An 18,793-nucleotide genomic window follows, 5' to 3' on the forward strand; every position below is an offset into this window, starting at 1 on the left:
CCAGGTCAACTACCTGGTTAAAATAATTAAAAATAAACTAAACTAGCCTCTCTCCCATACTGCTTAGCACCTGTCTGATGTGGTTGGCATTGGACAACCATAACAAGACCCTACTCCTACCTGGACCTGGTGAGGACCCCAAAGATGAGAAGGACTGGCTCTACTAACAGCATAGTGTTGGTGAGTATATCTGGCTCTACTAACAGCATAGTGTCGTTGATATATCTGGCGCTACTAACAGCATAGTGTGGTGAGTATATCTGCGCTCTACTAACAGGCATAGTGTGGTGAGTATATCTGGCTCGCTAACAGGCCAAGTGTGGTGAGTATATCTGGCTCTACTAACAGGCATAGTGTGGTGAGTATATCTGGCTCTACTAACAGGCATAGTGTGGTGGAGTATATCTGGCTCTGCTAACAGGCATAGTGTGGTGAGTATATTTTCTGGCTCTACTAACAGGCATAGTGTGGTGAGTATATCTGGCTCTAATAACACAGGCATAGTGTGGTGAGTATATTGCTGGCTCTAATAAACAGGCATAGTGTGGTGAGTATATCTGGCTCTAATAACAGGACATAGTGTGGTGAGTATATCTGGCTCTACTAACAGCATAGTGTGGTGATTATATCTGGCTCTACTAACAGGCATAGTGTGGTGAGTAAATCTGGCTCTACTAACAGGCATTAGTGTGTGTGAGTATATCTGGCTCTACTAACAGGGCATAGTGTGGTGGAGTATATCTGGCTCTGCTAACAGCATAGTGTGTGAGTGAGTAATCTGGCCTACTAACAGGCATAGTGTGGTGAGTATATCTTGGCTCTGCTAACAGGCATAGTGTGGTGAGTATATCTGGCTCTAATAACAGGCATAGTGTGCTGGTGAGTATTATCTGGCTCTACTAACAGGCATAGTGTGGTGAGTATATCTGGCTCTAATAACAGGCATAGTGTGGTGAGTATATCTTCCTCTGTATGGACTGGTACTGTAGACTAGTATTCTGGACGCGTGTATGGGGACCGGTTACTGTATGGACTGGTTTGGGGCTGTATGGACTGGGTTGCAGTACTGTAATGGACTTTTGAGGCGTATGGACTGGTTGCAGTACTGGTATGGACTGCGTTGGGTCGTATGGATCCGGTACTTGCTATGACTGGTTGCAGTACCGTGATAGATTGGTTTGGGGCGGTGCGTAATGGACTTGTTTCTGCAGCACTCGTTATAATAGGACCTGTTTTGGGCTGTATGGAAACTGGTACCGTGTATCGACTAGTTTCGCGGTGTATGGACGTGGAGCTGTACTGGAGTGGAGGGCCTGGGTGCAGTGGACTGCAGTAGAGCGTCGTCGGGTTTGGGGCTGTATGGACTGGTACTGTATGAACTGGTTTGCAGTACTGTATAGACTGGTTTGAGGCTGTATGGACCAGTACTGTATGGACTGGTTTGGGCTGTATGGACCGGTACTGTACTGTATGGTTTGGGGTTGTATGGACTGGTTTGGACTGGTTTGGACTGTATGGACTGGTTTGGGCTATATAGACCGGTACTGTATGGACTGGTTTGGGGCTGTATAGACTGGTTTGGGCTGTATGGACTGGTTTGGGCTGTAMGGACRGGTACTGTATAGACTGGTTTGGGCTGTATGGACTGGTTTGGGCTGTAGGGACCGGTACTGTATAGACTGGTTTGCGGCCCATACAGTACACAAACCAATGAAGAATCTCCATTGAAAGTGCTTCTTAATACAGGACTAGTTTTAGGCCTAGATTCAATTAGATCAAGCGTTAACCAGCYATAGCACACACCCGCATAGCTGATGTTTTGGCAGTGTCAGAGGTGGAACTGCCTTGGAGCTGTAAAATCGTGAGTAGCTGCCCTTGCAATGATTGTCATGAAGCCACAACCGCCCCACTCYCGTTAGAAGATTAGAACAAGAAAGTGTAGGCTATATAGAAATAATTATGCTCAAATTGAAAAATCATAACACTAAATAATAAAGATTTTTATCATCCTAATCGAAGTGTAAATTACATCTCACATTCCAGTGTTTGAACTTGTAAACAAGGCTGKATGGGATTTCTGTTAATGCAGCCAATGGCAATGTCCGCTTTAGGTATAATGCCGGAAGCCACTTGTGGATTTGACAGGTCTAACGCAGTTCCACCTCCGACACCCCTGCAATGCGGATGTCGGCGAAAGCAGATCTGATTGGATAGAGCTCTTGATMAATCTGTTTCTGTAGAAAGTGTCCTTATGTGTCTGTGAGTTATCTTTTATCTTTATCAAGTCAAACATAATGTATACCTCATTGACTACTTTGGCAATGTCATCGTATTTCCAGTCATTACAGTCATTAGCCTCCCAGAATGACTGGGCTTATCATGACTTTAGGGCACTGCTATAGAGGGCGGCTTSAGAACGTTCATAACAATGGCATGATGCGACCGAGTGACAGAGGTGCAACTTATGACAAACGCAACGTAGATGTCATTGTGTTCTCTCCTCACAGGTATGGCGTGGCCTCAACATACTATGGCATCAGTTTAAACATTACAGGGTTTGGCCTGAATGTCTACCTCACCCACTTCATCTACTCTGCCATCGAGGTGCCCGCCAAGATGGTCGTCTACTTCTGTCTCGATACCATTGGTCGGAAACACTGCCAGGCAGGCACCCTTCTGCTAACGGGAACCTGCATCGCCATCAACATCTTTGTGCCCAAAGGTGACTACATAAATAGGCCATTATTATTGCTTTATAAATGATCATAAAGGTTGTAAATMAATTATGAATTATAATGCTTATAATGCTTCTATGCAAAGAAATGATATGAATAAAGAAATATATATTTATTAATATTGTATAAAAAGTTTATAAATGCTTATGAACGTTTATATTAAAGTGTAACCCAAAATGAATTCCTAGATGATTATGTGGAGTAAATTGGACAGTAAGGGATGTTTATTATTTGGCCTTTTTTTCGTCAGTGTTTGAGAGATGACAGTGTAATTCTCAGGATCTGTTGTTTTGTTCCTCTGTTCAGGTCAGTGGCATGTTCGCACCATCGTCGCTGTGCTTGGGAAAGGCCTATCAGAGGCCTCCTTCACCACTGTCATCTTGTATACAGCTGAACTCTACCCTACGGTCGTAAGGTCAGATTTACCAGTGCATTTTCACAGTGAAACACTATTAGAGTTCATTTCCTCAAACTGAAGCATGCTTTATTTAACATTTTACATTGACATTTTAGTCATTTAGCAGACGCTCTTAGCTAGAGCGACTGACAATTAGTGCATTCATCTTAAGATAGCTAGGTGAGACAACAACACATCACAATCGTATCAAGTACATTTTCCCTCAACAAAGTATTTATCAGCAAAGACAGTGCGTCAGGGGAGCTGTGAGAGTTGCTCAGGCTGCATAACAAAAAATACTAACAAAAATAAAATAAATGTAACCTTTATTTTACCATGTTGTCCCATTGAGGTCAAAATACCTATTGTTCAAGGGAGACCTATGGAATGCAATGTACGGTGTCCATATTAGGACAGCTTCAGTCTCAGCAGGAGTTTTCTGAGTCTCACTATCAACATTTTCCCCCTAACAGACAAAATGGGTTGGGTTACAATAACTTCATGGCTCGGTTGGGCGTGTCCATAGCACCCCTCATCATTCTATTGGAGGACGTGTGGAAGCCCCTCCCTGAAGTCATCATCTGTTGTGTGTCCATTCTGTCTGGTCTGGTGGCCTTCCTTCTCCCAGAAACCCACAATGCAAGGCTGCCAGAGACCATTGAGGACATTGAACAAACAAAAAAAAGGTAAACCAGCCGACTTCACAAAGATTGTCAGTGTAATTTGTAACCCGCTGTTACAGTATATACCAGCAGTAGTGGAAAAAGTACCAAATGGTCATACTTGAGTAAAAGTAAAGATATCTTAACAGAACATGACTCAAGTAAAAGTGATATTCACCCAGTAAAATACTACTTGAGTAAAAGTCTAAAAGTGTTTGTTTTTAAATATACTTAAGTATCCAAAGTAAATGTAATTGCAATAAATCATTTCAAATTCCCTATATTAAGCAAAACAGATGGCACAAMTTTCTTGTTTTTGATTTATTTACGGACAGCCAGGGGAACACTCTAATTCTCAGACATCAATTACAAACAAAGCATTTGTGTTTAGTAAGTCTGCCAGATCAGAGGCAGCAGGGATCAATCAATCCATCAAATGTATTTATAAAGCCCTTCTTAAATCAGCTGATGTCACAAAGTGCTGTACAGAAACCCAGCCTAAAACCCCAAACAGCAAGCAATGCAGGTGTAGAAYCACGGTGGCTAGGAAAAACTCCCTAGAAAGGCCGCAACCTAGGAAGAAACCTAGAGAGGAACCAGGCTATGAGGGGTGGCCAGTCCTCTTCTGGCTGTGCCGGGTGGAGATTATAACAGAACATGGCCAAGATGTTCAAATGTTCATAGATGACCAGCAGGGTCAAATAATAATAACCACAGTGGTTGTCGAGGGAGCAACAGGTCAGCACCTCAGGAGTAAATGTCAGTTGGCTTTTCATAGCCGATCATTCAGAATATCTCTACCGCACCTGCTGTCTCTAGAGAGTTGAAAACAGCACGTCCGGTGAACAGGTGAAACTGGATGACCACATGTTCTCATGATAAGTGCTTGAATTGGACAATTTTCTTGTCCAGGCATTCAAAATGTAATGAGTACTTTTAGGTGTCAGGGAAAATGTATGGGAGTAAAAAGTACATACTTTCTTTGGAAATAGGGGAGTAAAAGTAAAAGTCGTCAAAAAATATAAATAGTATGTACAACGTTCGTACTTCAAAGTATTTGTACTTAGTTACTTTACACCACTGTCTTCCAGGGCCGCCAGGAAGACAGTGGTATAACTGTGTATTGCAGTATAACTACACTGCAGTTAAAGTGCAGTATAACTGCATTATGCTGTAAATACTGCATAAAAAATAACACTGTTTTTTTACTGCAGTAATTTTGCTGTGTAACTGCAGTTAGAGTGCAGTATAACTGCAGTTATTCTGCAAATACTGCGTCCAAAATACCACAGTTGAATGAGGTTACTGCACTTTTACTGCAGTTTCAAAACAGCAATCTTTTATTGTAAGGGATTTGCAACAGCACTTTTCTATCGGTTTGATTTAGTTTTATTAAATATATTGATGCATTAAAAAGACAGGCATAGGGTTGTTCTTCAGACCGATTTGTCAACTCAATTTCTCTGTCCTTTACATCAAAGTGCTGCTGCAGGCTCTTTGCATGTCTTGACCAATCAGATTCACGGAAATCGCAGGTCGTGCGAGATGGGCACAAGCACAAAGCTCAAGGCGCGCTCTCTGCTTTCCTCCGGAATTTGTTAAGCAAGTGTGATAACACATCACTCCTGACAGACACAAGCAAAAACTATTCCATAAATGTAGCACTCTACACCTAAACATCAGCGATCTGACATGTTTCATTGCATGAAAAATATAATATTTTTCAGTCTGATCAACTGTAGGCTACTAACAGCAGCTGCATAGTCTAGCATTCTATGCGCCCTGTCCCTCTAGCCAGGGTAAACAAAGCGGTAACGTTGTGTATTTATAGCCCATTTGTTACCTAGACTTTTTCCATTCAAAATGATTAACTGCAATTAATCAATAAACACAATAGCTGACAAGTTTAGGCCTACAGTTGCATAGAGCAGGACTAAACCGGTCACGGCCGTTGAAAGAACTGGACCAAGGTGCAGCGTGGTGAGCGTACCTATTCCTTTATTTAAGTGAATACGCCGACAAAACAATAAACACTACAAAACAAACCGTGAAGCTAAAGGCAATGTGCCATAAACAAAGTCAACTTCCCACAAAGAAAGGAGGGAAAAGGGCTACCTAAGTATGGTTCCCAATCAGAGACAACGATAGACAGCTGTCCCTGATTGAGAACTATACCCGGCCAAAACATAGAAATACAAAATCATAGAAAAACAAAACATAGAATGCCCACCCCAAATCACACCCCGACCAAACCAAACAGAGACACAAAAAGTCTCTCCAGGGTCAGGGCGTGACAAAACCATGCAAACTAGTATAAAACAGCTCAGCCCTGTGAGTTTTATTGTCCAATCATGCAAATATGGGTAGCTCAATATGMCAAAAGGAGTATGGGTAACTTCAGCCCAATATGGTGACAGGAGTATGCGTGAGTGGATGTGTRGAAAGGAGTGGGTGTATGAAAAGAGAATCAGCTAATTGGGCAGCTTTGTTGTCACTCAAGACTGTTTGCATGGCTGATTGGGCTGCACTACGAGTCGAAATTAAAAGGCTCTGAGTGGTAAATCTGACTTCTGCAGTTGCCGTACAGCGTTGTACGTCCTCTGCAGAAGTCAGGGCATGTATACTTCTTGAGCTTCGRTGAGCAGAGCAGAGCTGTTGTGWAGGAAGTTATAGAGGAAGTGAGTTTGTGTTTATACAGGACCTCCCACCAAACAATCATGTCAATACGGAGCTATATGGGACCCTCCACATTGTTACACAATTTGGGAGGCGCACGGCGATGCGGTACAGAGCTCAATTTGGCCACAGCATACCTCTGGAAGCTCCAGAATTGTGTCACACCCTTCATACGGAGCCTCCGACCACATTTTCAGATCAAGCATGAATTGGCTTTAAGCCGTCAGTCAGTGCTCCAGTGTTGTGCCTGTTGACTTGAAGTGCTTCCTACTGGGTATCATAGTCTTGTTGCCGGTGYCAGATAAGTGGCAATTTTTTTCTCTCACATGATTTTATTTCAAGTAGGATTGCAGCCCACACAAGAAATAAGTAATATTGATAACCATTTAGATGTCACCTTGATACTACATACATAAACTCAGCAAAAAAACAGGGCCCTAGAACAGTCTGCAGCACCCGGCAAAAAAATAAACGTCCTCTCACTGTCAACAGCATTTGTTTTCATCAAACTTAACAAGTGTAAATATTTGTATGAACAGAACAAGTTCCACAGACATGTGACAGAAATGGAATAATGTGCCCCTGAACAAAGTGAGGGTCAAAATCAAAAGTTACAGTCAGTATCTGGTGTGGCCACCAGCTGCATTAAGATTTGTCAGTTCTTGCTGTGAGATGTTACCCCACACTTCCACCAAGGCACCTGCAAGTTCCCGGACATTTCTGGGGGGTATGGCCCTAGCCCTCACCCTCCGATCCAACAGGTCCCAGACGTGCTCAATGGAATTGAGATCTGGGCTCTTCGCTGGCCATGGCAGAACACTGACATTCCTGTCTTGCAGGAAATCACGCACAGAACGAGCAGTATGGCTGGTGGCATTGTCATGCTGGAGGGTCATGTCAGGATGAGCCTGCAGGAAGGGTACCACATGAGGGAGGAGGATGTCTTCCCTGTAACGCACAGCATTGAGATTGCCTGCAATGACAACAAGCTCAGTCCGATGATGCTGTGCCACACCGCCCCAGAGCATGACGGACCCTCCACCTCCAAATCGATCCCGCTCCAGAGTACAGACCTCAGTGTAACGCTCATTCCTTCGATGATGAACGCGAATCCGACCATCACCCCTGGTGAGACAAAACCGCAACTCGTCAGTGAAGAGCACTTTTTGCCAGTCCTGTCTGGTCCAGCGACGGTGGGTTTGTGCCCATAGGCGGCGTTGTTGCCGGTGATGTCTGGTGAGGACCTGCKTTTACAACAGGCCTACAAGCCATCAGTCCAGCCTCTCTCAGCCTATTACAGACAGTCTGAGCACTGGAGGGATTGTGCATTCCTGGTGTAACTCGGGCAATTGTTGTTGCCATCCTGTACCTGTCACGTAGGTGTGATGTTCGGATGCACTGATCCTGTGCAGGTGTTGTTACACGTGGTCTGCCGCTGCGAGGACGATCAGCTGTCCATCCCGTCTCCCTGTAGTGCTGTCTTAGGCGTCTCACAGTACGGACATTGCAATGTATTGCCCTGGCCACATCTGCAGTCTTCATGCCTCCTTGCAGCATGCCTAAGGCACGTTCACGCAGATGAGCAGGGACCCTGGGCATCTTTCTTTTGGTGTTTTTCAGAGTCAGTAGAAAGGCCTCTTTAGTGTCCTAAGATTTCATAACTGTGACCTTAATTGCCTACCGTCTGTAAGCTGTTAGTGTCTTAACGACCGTTCCACAGGTGCACGTTCATTCATTGTTTATGGTTCATTGAACAAGCATGGGAAACAGTGTTTAAACACTTTACAATGAAGATCTGTGAAGTTATTTGGATTTTTACGAATTATCTTTGAAAGACAGGGTCCTGAAAAAGGGATGTTTCTTTTTTTGCCGAGTTAACATACAGTCTACTACTCAATGAGGGGAGCATGAACGGCACCAACACCGGTACACAGTGCCCTTCGCTCCCACTTGACGAGACTACTGTCCGGCAACGGCGTGGAAAGTAGCTATCTATACTGAACAAAAATATAAACGCAACAAGTAAAGTGTTGGTCCCACGTTTRATGAGTTCAAATTCAAAGATCCCAYAAATGTTTCATATGGTCKACATTTGGTACACAAATTTGTTTACTARCCTGTTAGTGAGCATTTCTCTTTTGCCAAGATAATCCATCCACCTGACAGGTGTGGCATATCAACAAGCTGATTAAACAGCACGATCATTACGCAGGTGCACCTTGTGCTGGGGACAATAAAAGGCCACTCTAAAATGTGCAGTTTTGTCACACACATACCACAGATGTCTCAAGTTTTGAGGGAGCGTGCAATTGACATGCTGACTGCAGGAATGTCCACCAGAGCTGATGACAGAGAATTGAATATTAATTTCTCTACCATAAGCTGCCTCCAACGTCATTTTAGAGAATTTGGCAATATGTCCAACCAGCCTCACAACCGCAGACCACGTATAACCACACCAGCCCAGGACCTCCACATCTGGTTTCTTCACCTGCAGTATCGTCTGAGACCAGCCACTCGGAAAGCTGATGAAACTGAGGAGTATTTCGGTATGTAATAAAGCCCTTTTGTGGGGAAAAACTAATTCTGATTGGCTGGGCCTGGCTCCCCAGAGGGTGGAGAGTCTCTTCAATAAATGGGGGAAAGGTGTATTTATCCCCGGGACACACCAGAGCCCAGGTGTGTCCCATGTCACTGATGACCACAGGTGGTATACAGAAGATAGCCCTATTTGGTAAAAGACCAAGTCCATATTATGGCTAAAACAGCTCAAATAAGCAAAGAGAAACGACAATCCATCAATACTTTAAGACATGAAGGTCAGTCAATACCTAAAATTTCAACAACTTTGAAAGATTCTTCAAGTGCAGTCGCAAAAACCGTCAAGCGCTATGATGAAACTGGCTTTCATGAGGACCTCCACAGGAAAGGAAGACCCAGAGTTACKTCTAAGGCAGAGGATAAGTTCATTAGAGTTACCAGCCTCAGAAATTGCAGCCCAAATAAAGGCTTCACAGAGCTCAAGTAACAGACACATCTCAACATCAACTGTTCAGAGGAGACTGCGCGAATCAGGCCTTCATGGTCGAATTGCTGCAAAGAAACCATGACTAAAGGACACCAATAAGACGAAACACTAACAATGGACAATTAGACCAGTGGAAATCTGTCCTTTGGTCTGATGAGTCCAAATTTTAGATTTTTGGTTCCAACTGCCATGTCTTTGTGAGACGCAGAGTAGGTGAACGGATGATCTCCGCATGTGTGGTTCCAACCTTGAAGCATGGAGAAGGCGTGATGGTGTGGGGGTGCTTCGCTGGTGACACCGCCTGTGATTTATTTAGAATTCAAGGCACACTTAACCAGCATGGCTACCACAGCATTCTGCAGCGATCCACCATCCCATCTGGTTTGCGCTTAGTGGGACTATCATTTGTTTTTCAACAGGACAATGACCTAACACACCTCCAGGCTGTGTAAGTGTTATTTGACCAAGAAGGAGAGTGATGGAGTGCTGCATCAGATGACCTGGCCTCCACAATCACCCTACCTCAACCCAATTGAGATGGTTTGGGATGAGTTGGACAGTAGATTGAGGGAAAAACAGCCAACAAGTGCTTAGCATATGTGGGAACTCCTTCAAGACTGTTGGAAAAGCATTCCAGGTGAAGCTGGTTGAGAGAATGTTAAGAGTGTGCAAAGCTGTCATCAAGGCAAAGGGTGSCTACTTTGAAGAATCTCAAATAGAAAATATATTTWGATTTGTTGAACACTTTTTTGGTTACTCATGATTCCATATGTGTTATTTCATAGTTTTGATGTCTTCACTATTATTCTACCATGTAGAAAATAGTAAAAATAAAGAGAAACCCTTGAATGAGTAGGTGTGTCCAAACTTTTGACTGGTATGTACATAAACAAAACATTGTCCTTCTCTCTCCAGAAGTCCCATCTTTGTCTCACCGCTGGAGAAAACTGAGGTCCTGCTGAAGTCACAGAAAAATAATGAGCTGGATCAGTGACTGAGACATTTACTTAACTGCATAGGTGTTATGTTTAGGGCCGCATACTGTACACAAGTTTCAAACTGTTTCAAGGGTATGATATTTCTGACTTCAGAACTGTTGTACGGAGTGGCTATAGCATGCTGAGTTTGTAATTCTAGCATTGCTTCTGTAATAAACCAATTCCAGTGGAACGTGTTGCATGCACCTTGTAGGTTCTGTAGCCAATCTCTTGTCTCTGTGGTTGATATACAGTATTTGAAGTGACTTCACATTCAAACTATAGGCTACATCAGTATTCACATTCAATAAATACAGGTTTCCAACACTGGTTTGTTTCATCATTTTTATACTTTATTAGAAWGTTGTAGAAAGAGATGGGTAAGTAGACAGGGTGGAGAAAGGCTGGAGTCAGCAGTTTAACCCTGATCTCATCTCCAGTGGGGAGGCATACATGTTCATACAGCCGGGAGTGTTTCTCACTCAACAAGAGCTCTACACAATATTACAAACACTATGAGTGCAATGCTGGATCAAACAAGGATAAGCAGAACATCTTTAAAAACCTCTTCAGCTAACAACTTTGAAATGATTTTTCGGCGACTGTATTTGGGCATATATACAAGGGTAGGAGAACACACTACTGGTGAAGAGTGCTGATGGAGCATTTCCTGAAACAAAAAGTGAAGGGGATAAAAACTGTAATATTCTCCTTCAATTTCATTTGAACTATTAGAACCAAGAGACATTTGTTTTGTTCCGAGGGAGACAATTCGGCGTACATGTCTCAGGCAGGGCTATTCTCTTATAAGTGAACAGGGCCCCTATGTCTTTTTCTTCATTTTGTGTTTCTCAAAGGTGGGTCCCATAGTCTGCCAGGTGGCTGATAGCCAATGGAAAAGTGGACAAGGCCCATTTCTACCTGAGCATATGTGCTAGGGTCAACCACAGGGAGCAGTTTATTACTGATATTAAAACTGAGGTCATATAAATTATATTATATTATACCATGGCATACTAGTTGAATACTAGTTTCTGATTGGCTTGAAGGGCATAATTTTAAATAAAATAAATACAAATGTATTTGTCACATGCGCCGAATACAACAGACCTTACCGTGAAATGCTTACTTACAAGCCCTTAACCAACAATGTAGTTTTAAGAAAATAGACTAAAGAAAATATTTACTAAATAAACTAAACAGTTGTGTGTGTGTTATTTCCCTATATTGCATGGCAATATGAAGTAACAAAATCATATCCTGTGTGGCTCAGTTGGTAGAGCATGGAATTTGAAATGCCAGGGTTGTGGGTTCGGGGACCAGTACAGACATTAAAAAAAAAATGTATCCACTCACTACTGTAAATTCCTTTGGATAAGACTGTCTGCAAAATGACAACAAAAAAATGTTGGATTTGCACYGTTACATTGGTTAACGACTGATATGATTTATATATTGTATAAATATATTATACTTTATAAACAAGTATAATGTTATCTTTGTCTATTGTCTTAATAACAGTTGATTTTCAATRCCATGTCAACTTATCTTCACTACTTTTCCTTCTGCAGCAGCAGTGGCCTGCTATAATGTCACTGATGTTCCATCTGTCTCAGGATGCCACCCAAGGAATACCCAGCCTGCAACACTTCAGACTTCTAGTGTCAGGAGCCTCTATTGAGTTTTTTGTAACAACCGACTACTTCCAAAATCATCACTATCATCAATTGGTAGAGAACATAACGTAGACAAACACCAACACTCCTCAGGTCAGGTGAACTTCAACAATAATAGTGATACCAGTTACCTGGAAWGGAACCAGTTACCAGGATATGAAATAAGAACACCAGTCATGTACAGTAGTTTGTGAAAGCAGGCTATTTCTGATTGTCTCATCATTACTGAGAACGACCTATTCTGCATTACTGAGTTGTAAGAGTTGCATAGATCTTACCTGGAGTGACAGATAGGTAGAACCATTGTATCATGATATCTGATATCTGAGTCCTCTGGCTCCAGATCAGTCATGGACACAGTGATGGTTCGCTGGTTGATGTCAGAGATTGAGGCTTTACCACAGTTCTTAGGATGGTCAATGCGCACAACAAAGGAGCAACTATCAAAATGATCTCCTTTACACTGGTATTTCACATGGTTTAAGTATTTCTGATCAGAGCAATATKGGATGGTGATGGAGACTCCTGTCTTCACAGACACAGACACACCAGCTGTAGATGCAACAGTAGCTCATAGGTCGGCAGATTACGATATTGAGTTGTTTCATCTTACCAWCCAAAGGGAACGTATGCTGTCGGCTATACATTTGCATCCCCTGTAGAACGATTTGTACCTAAAACATTTTCCATTCAGGSTGCAAAGGCGCCGATTTCCTCCTTAACATGATTTCATGGCGAGAAGGTGGAAAAGAACGGGGAAAATATGCATGCCGGCTGCATACTGTAAGTTCCCTTTGGACGGTGAGATGAAATGACTCAATATCTCCATATGCCGGGCTTTGAGCTAATACTGTGAAATTGTGAAAATGATGATGATGCATTTTAGTGGAAGAGCTGTTTGAAAAGACTGCTTGAAATTTCACCCTGTTTTGGTGGGATGGATTTTTGGGCTGCRTGATGACATCACTGGGCGGTAAATTAGTAGATAGACGAATAAGAAAGATAGTTCCAAACTTCTCTGCCAATAACAGCTAGTTTTCAGTTTTCCCCTCCACACTCAGACCACTCCCAGACAGTCCTAGGAAAATTCTTGCTTGAGAAACTATTTTTGTTTCTTTTTTGACCATTTTAATTGAAAACAATCACAGCAAGGTACTATTACCCAGATAATGGTTTCATATTGAGATAAAAACGGCTATATTGGGCCTTTAATCACTTCATAGAAACATATTACCCTTACCRAAGAGTCTGAAAAAGAMGAGGAAGAGGAGGGAGAGGGACAGTAAGAGATGAGGAGCCATGTGTGGGTATGTGTCTGAGTGTAAATGTGTCAAGGACCAAGGCACCAAAGAGAATGACTGTATTGCTGGCTGCCCATTATCTACTTAGACATCCCTGTTTCTAACTCTCTTCCTGCTGCTGTTGGTGTAAACATGCCTCCCTCAGTGGCAGACAGACTATTACATTCTGCATATGAACTKGTTTTTACCCAATGCGCTTAATCATTGCTGAGCTGTGGCCCTCTGCTGGAACATAGTAATCATTACAAACAGATAAATGACTGCAGAGGGGTCATGCACCACATTTAGCCATAGGGTSTTAGCACTAGACTCAGATGCTCAGCTCACAGTGCAGAGATGGAGTCGACAGACAGACCCTCAGATCAAAACCTTGGTTTGTGGTTCATGGTTCAGAACACAACARAACACAGTCTTAAAAGCTACATTTTGGGAAAAATTACACAACAGCTGCCCGTCACTTGTTTTGGTATAGAACTGAGGGATGCGGTTTGGGAAATGTAACCAGTCTCAAATTCCTTGACAGAGCTCTATATGCAAGGAATGACAATCCATGACATTCAACAGGTAGTTGTTACCATGATTTGAAGTTATACATTGTTTATTTACAGAATTGTAGTGGAGTAATAGCACCATATATTTTGGGTTATGATAAAGACAGACAGTTGTGCTAACCTTATAAGTCATTTAAAAGTTAGATTCTTCAAAAACCAATGGGTAAGTAGATATACATAATTGAAATAACCATTGAATAGCTTCCCAAATCCCAAACTGTAGCTTTAATGTGGTTCTAATACATTTTTACAAGACATTAACTCCCACATTTAAACCACACAGTAGACTACAACATAATAGAGCAGAGAAACAACAAACAACTCTGGTCGTAGGTGTTGGTCACAGTTTGATCACCCTGTTGCAGGAGAACATTCCTGGTATTTGAGGTTTTAAAAGGCTGCTGAAGTTTGTAATTTTCCACTTTGAAATTTCAGACTTGATTTCCCCTTACAAAAAAATGTATCAACCCCACAAAAATGTGCATTAATTATAATCCACATAATAATTCACTTTTCCTATTGCAGGATTATTTTCCTGCTACAGCAAACTGGCTCAAATTAAGATTCTACATCTGTGTTTCCCAACATCTGTGGTTTTGATCTGTATTCTACATAGGGTACAAAATCCAGAAACGTTTAATAAATTCCCTGGTTTTCCAGCTTATTCCCTTCTGATTTCGGGAATCCTCCAATTGACAAGCACATCTGAGGAAAATCATTACAACCTCATGACAGGATTCATAAAATGAAGCTAGAAATTAAAAAAGGTTGATTGTAACAATTGTAACAATGAACAGTGACACTCCCTCCTTCTACTCAGTCACTTCCTGTTGGTCCACATAGAGTTCTGGAGTACCAGAACACAGAGGTACAGACACCATAGAAAGAACTCCAGCAGAACATGGTAATGTTATTATCATATTAAATGAACACAGAACAAATGTTTTTCTTCTTCGTATTTCACATTGGCTAATTTCATGGCCTGGGTCAGAAATGCTGGAGATGGAGCTGTAAAAACCAATAAAAAAACAAGTGACCCAAGGGAAAGGGTTTTGGAGCAGAGGGCAGCAGATATAACACAAATGAAGTGATCAGAAAGCCCAGCAGACGCCTCAGTGCTTTAAGGATAGATGAAGGACACACAGATAATAGAGGGTCTTTCTGGGGTGTTTAGAATTGTGACAGAAGCAATTGGAGGCAGATATACTGTATGTTGGGACATGGGAGGGAGAGGGCTGAGGGGAGTTTCGTATTTGATGTGTTACGAATTACAATTCGTTATATATTATTACGAATTTGTAAAATTTCCAATATCTTAAGAATTTGCAAAACATATGATATGTTACGAATTCTAGCTAGGTGGCTACTGTTAGTTATCTTGCTAACATTAGCTAGGGTAGGAGTTAGAGGTTAGGATTAAGGTTASGTTTAAATTCAGGAGTTAGGTTAAAGGGTTAAGTTTAGGGTTAGGMTAAGGGTTAGCTAAAAGGGTTAAGGTTAGGGTTAGAGTTCGGAGAAGGATTAGCTAACATGCTAAGTAGTTGTAAAGCAGCTAAAAGTAGTAAGTAGTTAAAAAGTTGCTAATTAGCTAAAGTGCTAAAGTTGTCTGTGATAAGATTTGAACTCATAACCTTTAGGTGTGATTGCATAAACAGTTGAAGTCGGAAGTTTACATACACCTTAGCCAAATACATTTAAACTCAGTTTTTCACAATTRCTGACATTTAATCCTAGTAAGAATTCCCTGTTTTAGGTCAGTTAGGATCACCTCTTTATTTTAAGAATGTGAAATGTCAGAATAATAGTAGAGAGAATGATTTATTTCAGCTTTTATTTCTGTCATCACATTCCTAGTGGGTCAGAAGTTAACATACACTGAATTAGTATTTGGTAGCATTGCCTTTAAATTGTTAACTTGGGTCAAACGTTTCGGGAAGCCTTCCACAAGCTTCCCACAATAAGTTGGGTGAATTTTGGCCCATTCCTCCTGACAGAGCTGGTGTAACTGAGTCAGTTTGTAGGCCTCCTTGTCGCACGTGCTTTTCAGTTCTGCCACACACATTTCTAGGATTGAGGTCAGGCTTGTGATGGCCACTCCAATACCTTGACTTGGATGCCTTAAGCCATTTTGCCACAACTTTGGAAGTATGCTTGGGGTCATTGTCCATTTAGAAGACCCATTTGCGACCAAGCTTTACTTCTGACTGATGTCTTGAGATGTTGCTTCAATATATCCACATAATTTCCTGCCTCATTATGCCATCTATTTTGTGAAGTGCACCAGTCCCTCCTGCAGCCAAGCACCCCACAACATGATGCTGCCACCCCCGTGCTTCACGGTTGGATGGTGTTCTTTTGCTTGCAAGCCTCCTCCTTTTTCCTCCAAACATAACGATGGTCATTATGGCCAAACAGTTCTATTTTTGTTTCCTCAGACTAGAGGACATTCTCCAAGAAGTACGATCTTTGTCCCCATGTCAGTTGCAAACCATAGTCTGGCTTTTTATGGTGGTTTTGGAGCAGTGGCTTCTTCCTTGGCTGAGCGCCTTTCACGTTATTTCGATATAGGACTCTTTTTACTGTGGATACAGATACTTTTGTACCTGTTTCCTCCAGTATCTTCACAAGTCCTTTGCTGTTGTTCTGGGATTGATTTGCACTTCGCACCAAAGTACATTCATCTCTAGGAGACAGAACGCATCTCCTTCCTGAGCGGTATGACGGCGCGTGGTCCCATAAAGCGTGTTATGATACCTGCGTTAACTTTGTTTGCGTACAGTATTGAAACGTTTCCAACGTTACCTTCACGGTTGCTTTGCGAGCAATGCTGCCCAAGGGGGATGAAACCAGCCATATTGGAAGTCTACAATTTGTTTTGCTAAAAAGGTCTTGGCTATATCTTCTTTAGATGATTTCCCATGATGTCAAGCAAAGAGGCACTGAGTTTGAAGTATCAAGGCCTTGAAAATAACATCCACAGGGTAGGGCACCTCCAATTGACTCAAATGATAGTCAGTTAGCCTATCAGAAGCTTCTAAAGCCATCGAACATCATTTTTCTCTGGAATATTCCAAGCTGTTTAAAGGCACAGTTTCAACTTAGATGTATGTAAACTTCAAATTTACTGAGAATTAATGATACAGTGACATATAAGTGAAATAATCTGTCTGTAAACACTTGTTGGAAAAAAGTTCCTTGTGTCTTCACAAGTAGATGTCCTAACCGACTTGCCCAAAACTATAGTTTGTTAACAAGAAATTTGTGGAGTGGTTGAAAAATTGTTTTAATGAGCTCAAACCTTAAGTGTGTATGTAAACTTCGACTTCAATTGTACAATTTATTCTCTGAATCCATGATTGGTTTATGTCCCATCTTTAATAGACCTACAGTATTAATAAGAAAGATTTAAGATTATTCTGTGAATTCAGCACATTAGAATAAAACTGTCAAGTTCTCGTAACATTGAAGAAGGAGGACCAAGGGCGCAGCGTGATACAAATACATCTTCTTTTAATTAATTTTTATAATTATTTATTTCACCTTTATTTAACCAGGTCAGGCTAGTTGAGAACAAGTTCTCATTTGGAATCGCGACCTGGCCAACATAAAGCATAGCAGTGTGAACAGACAACACACAGTAGTTACACATGGAGTAAACAATAAACAAGTCAATCAAACATGGGTAGAAAAAAAAGAGAATCTATATACAATATTGTGCAAAAGGCATGAGGAGTAGGCAAATAAATCGAAATAATTACATATTTAGCAGATTAACACTGGAGTGATAAATCTATCAGATGATCATGTGCAAGTAGAGCGATTACTGGTGTGCAAACAAAGAGCAGAAAAGTATAATATAATAAAGCAGTATTGGGGGTGAGTAGGTAAATTGGGTGGCTATATACCGATGGACTATGTACAAGCTGCAGCGATCGGTTAGCTGCTCGATAGCAGATGTTTTAAAGTTGTGTGAGGAGATAAAAGTCTCCAACTTCAGAGATTTTTGCAATTCGTTCAGTCGCAGGCAGCAGAGAACTGGAAGGAAAGGCGTCCAAATGAGGTTTTGGCTTAGGGAATGATCAGTGAGATACACCTGCTGGAGCGCGCGTGCTCGGGTGGTGTACCCATCGTGACCAGTGAACTGAGATAAGGCGGCACTTACCTAGCATAGCCTTGTAGATGACCTGGAGCCAGTGCGTCTCGACAGACGAACATGTACGAGGGCAGGCAGCCGACTAGGGCATACAGGTCGCAGTGGTGTCGTATAAAGTGCTTATTAGTAACAAAACGAATGGCACTGTGATAAACTGCATCCAGTTTGCTGGAGTAGAGTTCTCAGTTAGAGATTATAACAAGCCGAAACCAAGAACACTGACAAACTATACAAGAACAACAAAACTAAAGTGCAGACACAAGCAACTAACGTATGACATAGACAATCACCACGAAACTACCTAAATGAAAATGGCTGCCCTAAATATGGTTCCAATCAGAGACAATGATAGACAGCTGTCTCCTAACTGAGACCAATCTCAGGCAACCATAGACATACATACACCTAGACTAGACACTTTAACCAACTAAGCCACAGCACCCATAAACATACAAAAACCCCTAGAGACAATAAAAAACACATACATCCCCCATGTCACACCCTGACCTAACTAAAATAATAAAGAAAACAAAGATAACTAAGGCCAGGGCGTGACAAAAACACGGAAGATATGTGAGATAGGCCTAACAACTTTTGTCCATAGAGTGGCAATGATTTGTCTAGTTAAATAAAGGTT

General features: G+C 41.8%; 1 protein-coding gene across 1 annotated transcript in view; it reads left to right on the top strand.

The window, feature by feature from the left end:
- LOC111951606 (solute carrier family 22 member 7) overlaps positions 1–10,789 on the top strand; it is an 18,126-nt gene extending 7,337 nt beyond the window's left edge. Inside the window, exons 8-11 of the mRNA XM_023969785.2 lie at positions 2,508–2,722; positions 3,042–3,150; positions 3,606–3,818; positions 10,414–10,789. Of these exons, the coding sequence (XP_023825553.1) occupies positions 2,508–2,722; positions 3,042–3,150; positions 3,606–3,818; positions 10,414–10,492 (616 nt within the window). The 3' untranslated portion in view covers positions 10,493–10,789. The remainder of the gene's footprint in view (positions 1–2,507; positions 2,723–3,041; positions 3,151–3,605; positions 3,819–10,413) is intronic.
- Positions 10,790–18,793: the final 8,004 nt, after the last annotated feature.

This window comes from Salvelinus sp. IW2-2015, linkage group LG25, assembly GCF_002910315.2.
Source record: "Salvelinus sp. IW2-2015 linkage group LG25, ASM291031v2, whole genome shotgun sequence".
NCBI classification, from domain to species: Eukaryota; Metazoa; Chordata; class Actinopteri; order Salmoniformes; family Salmonidae; genus Salvelinus; species Salvelinus sp. IW2-2015.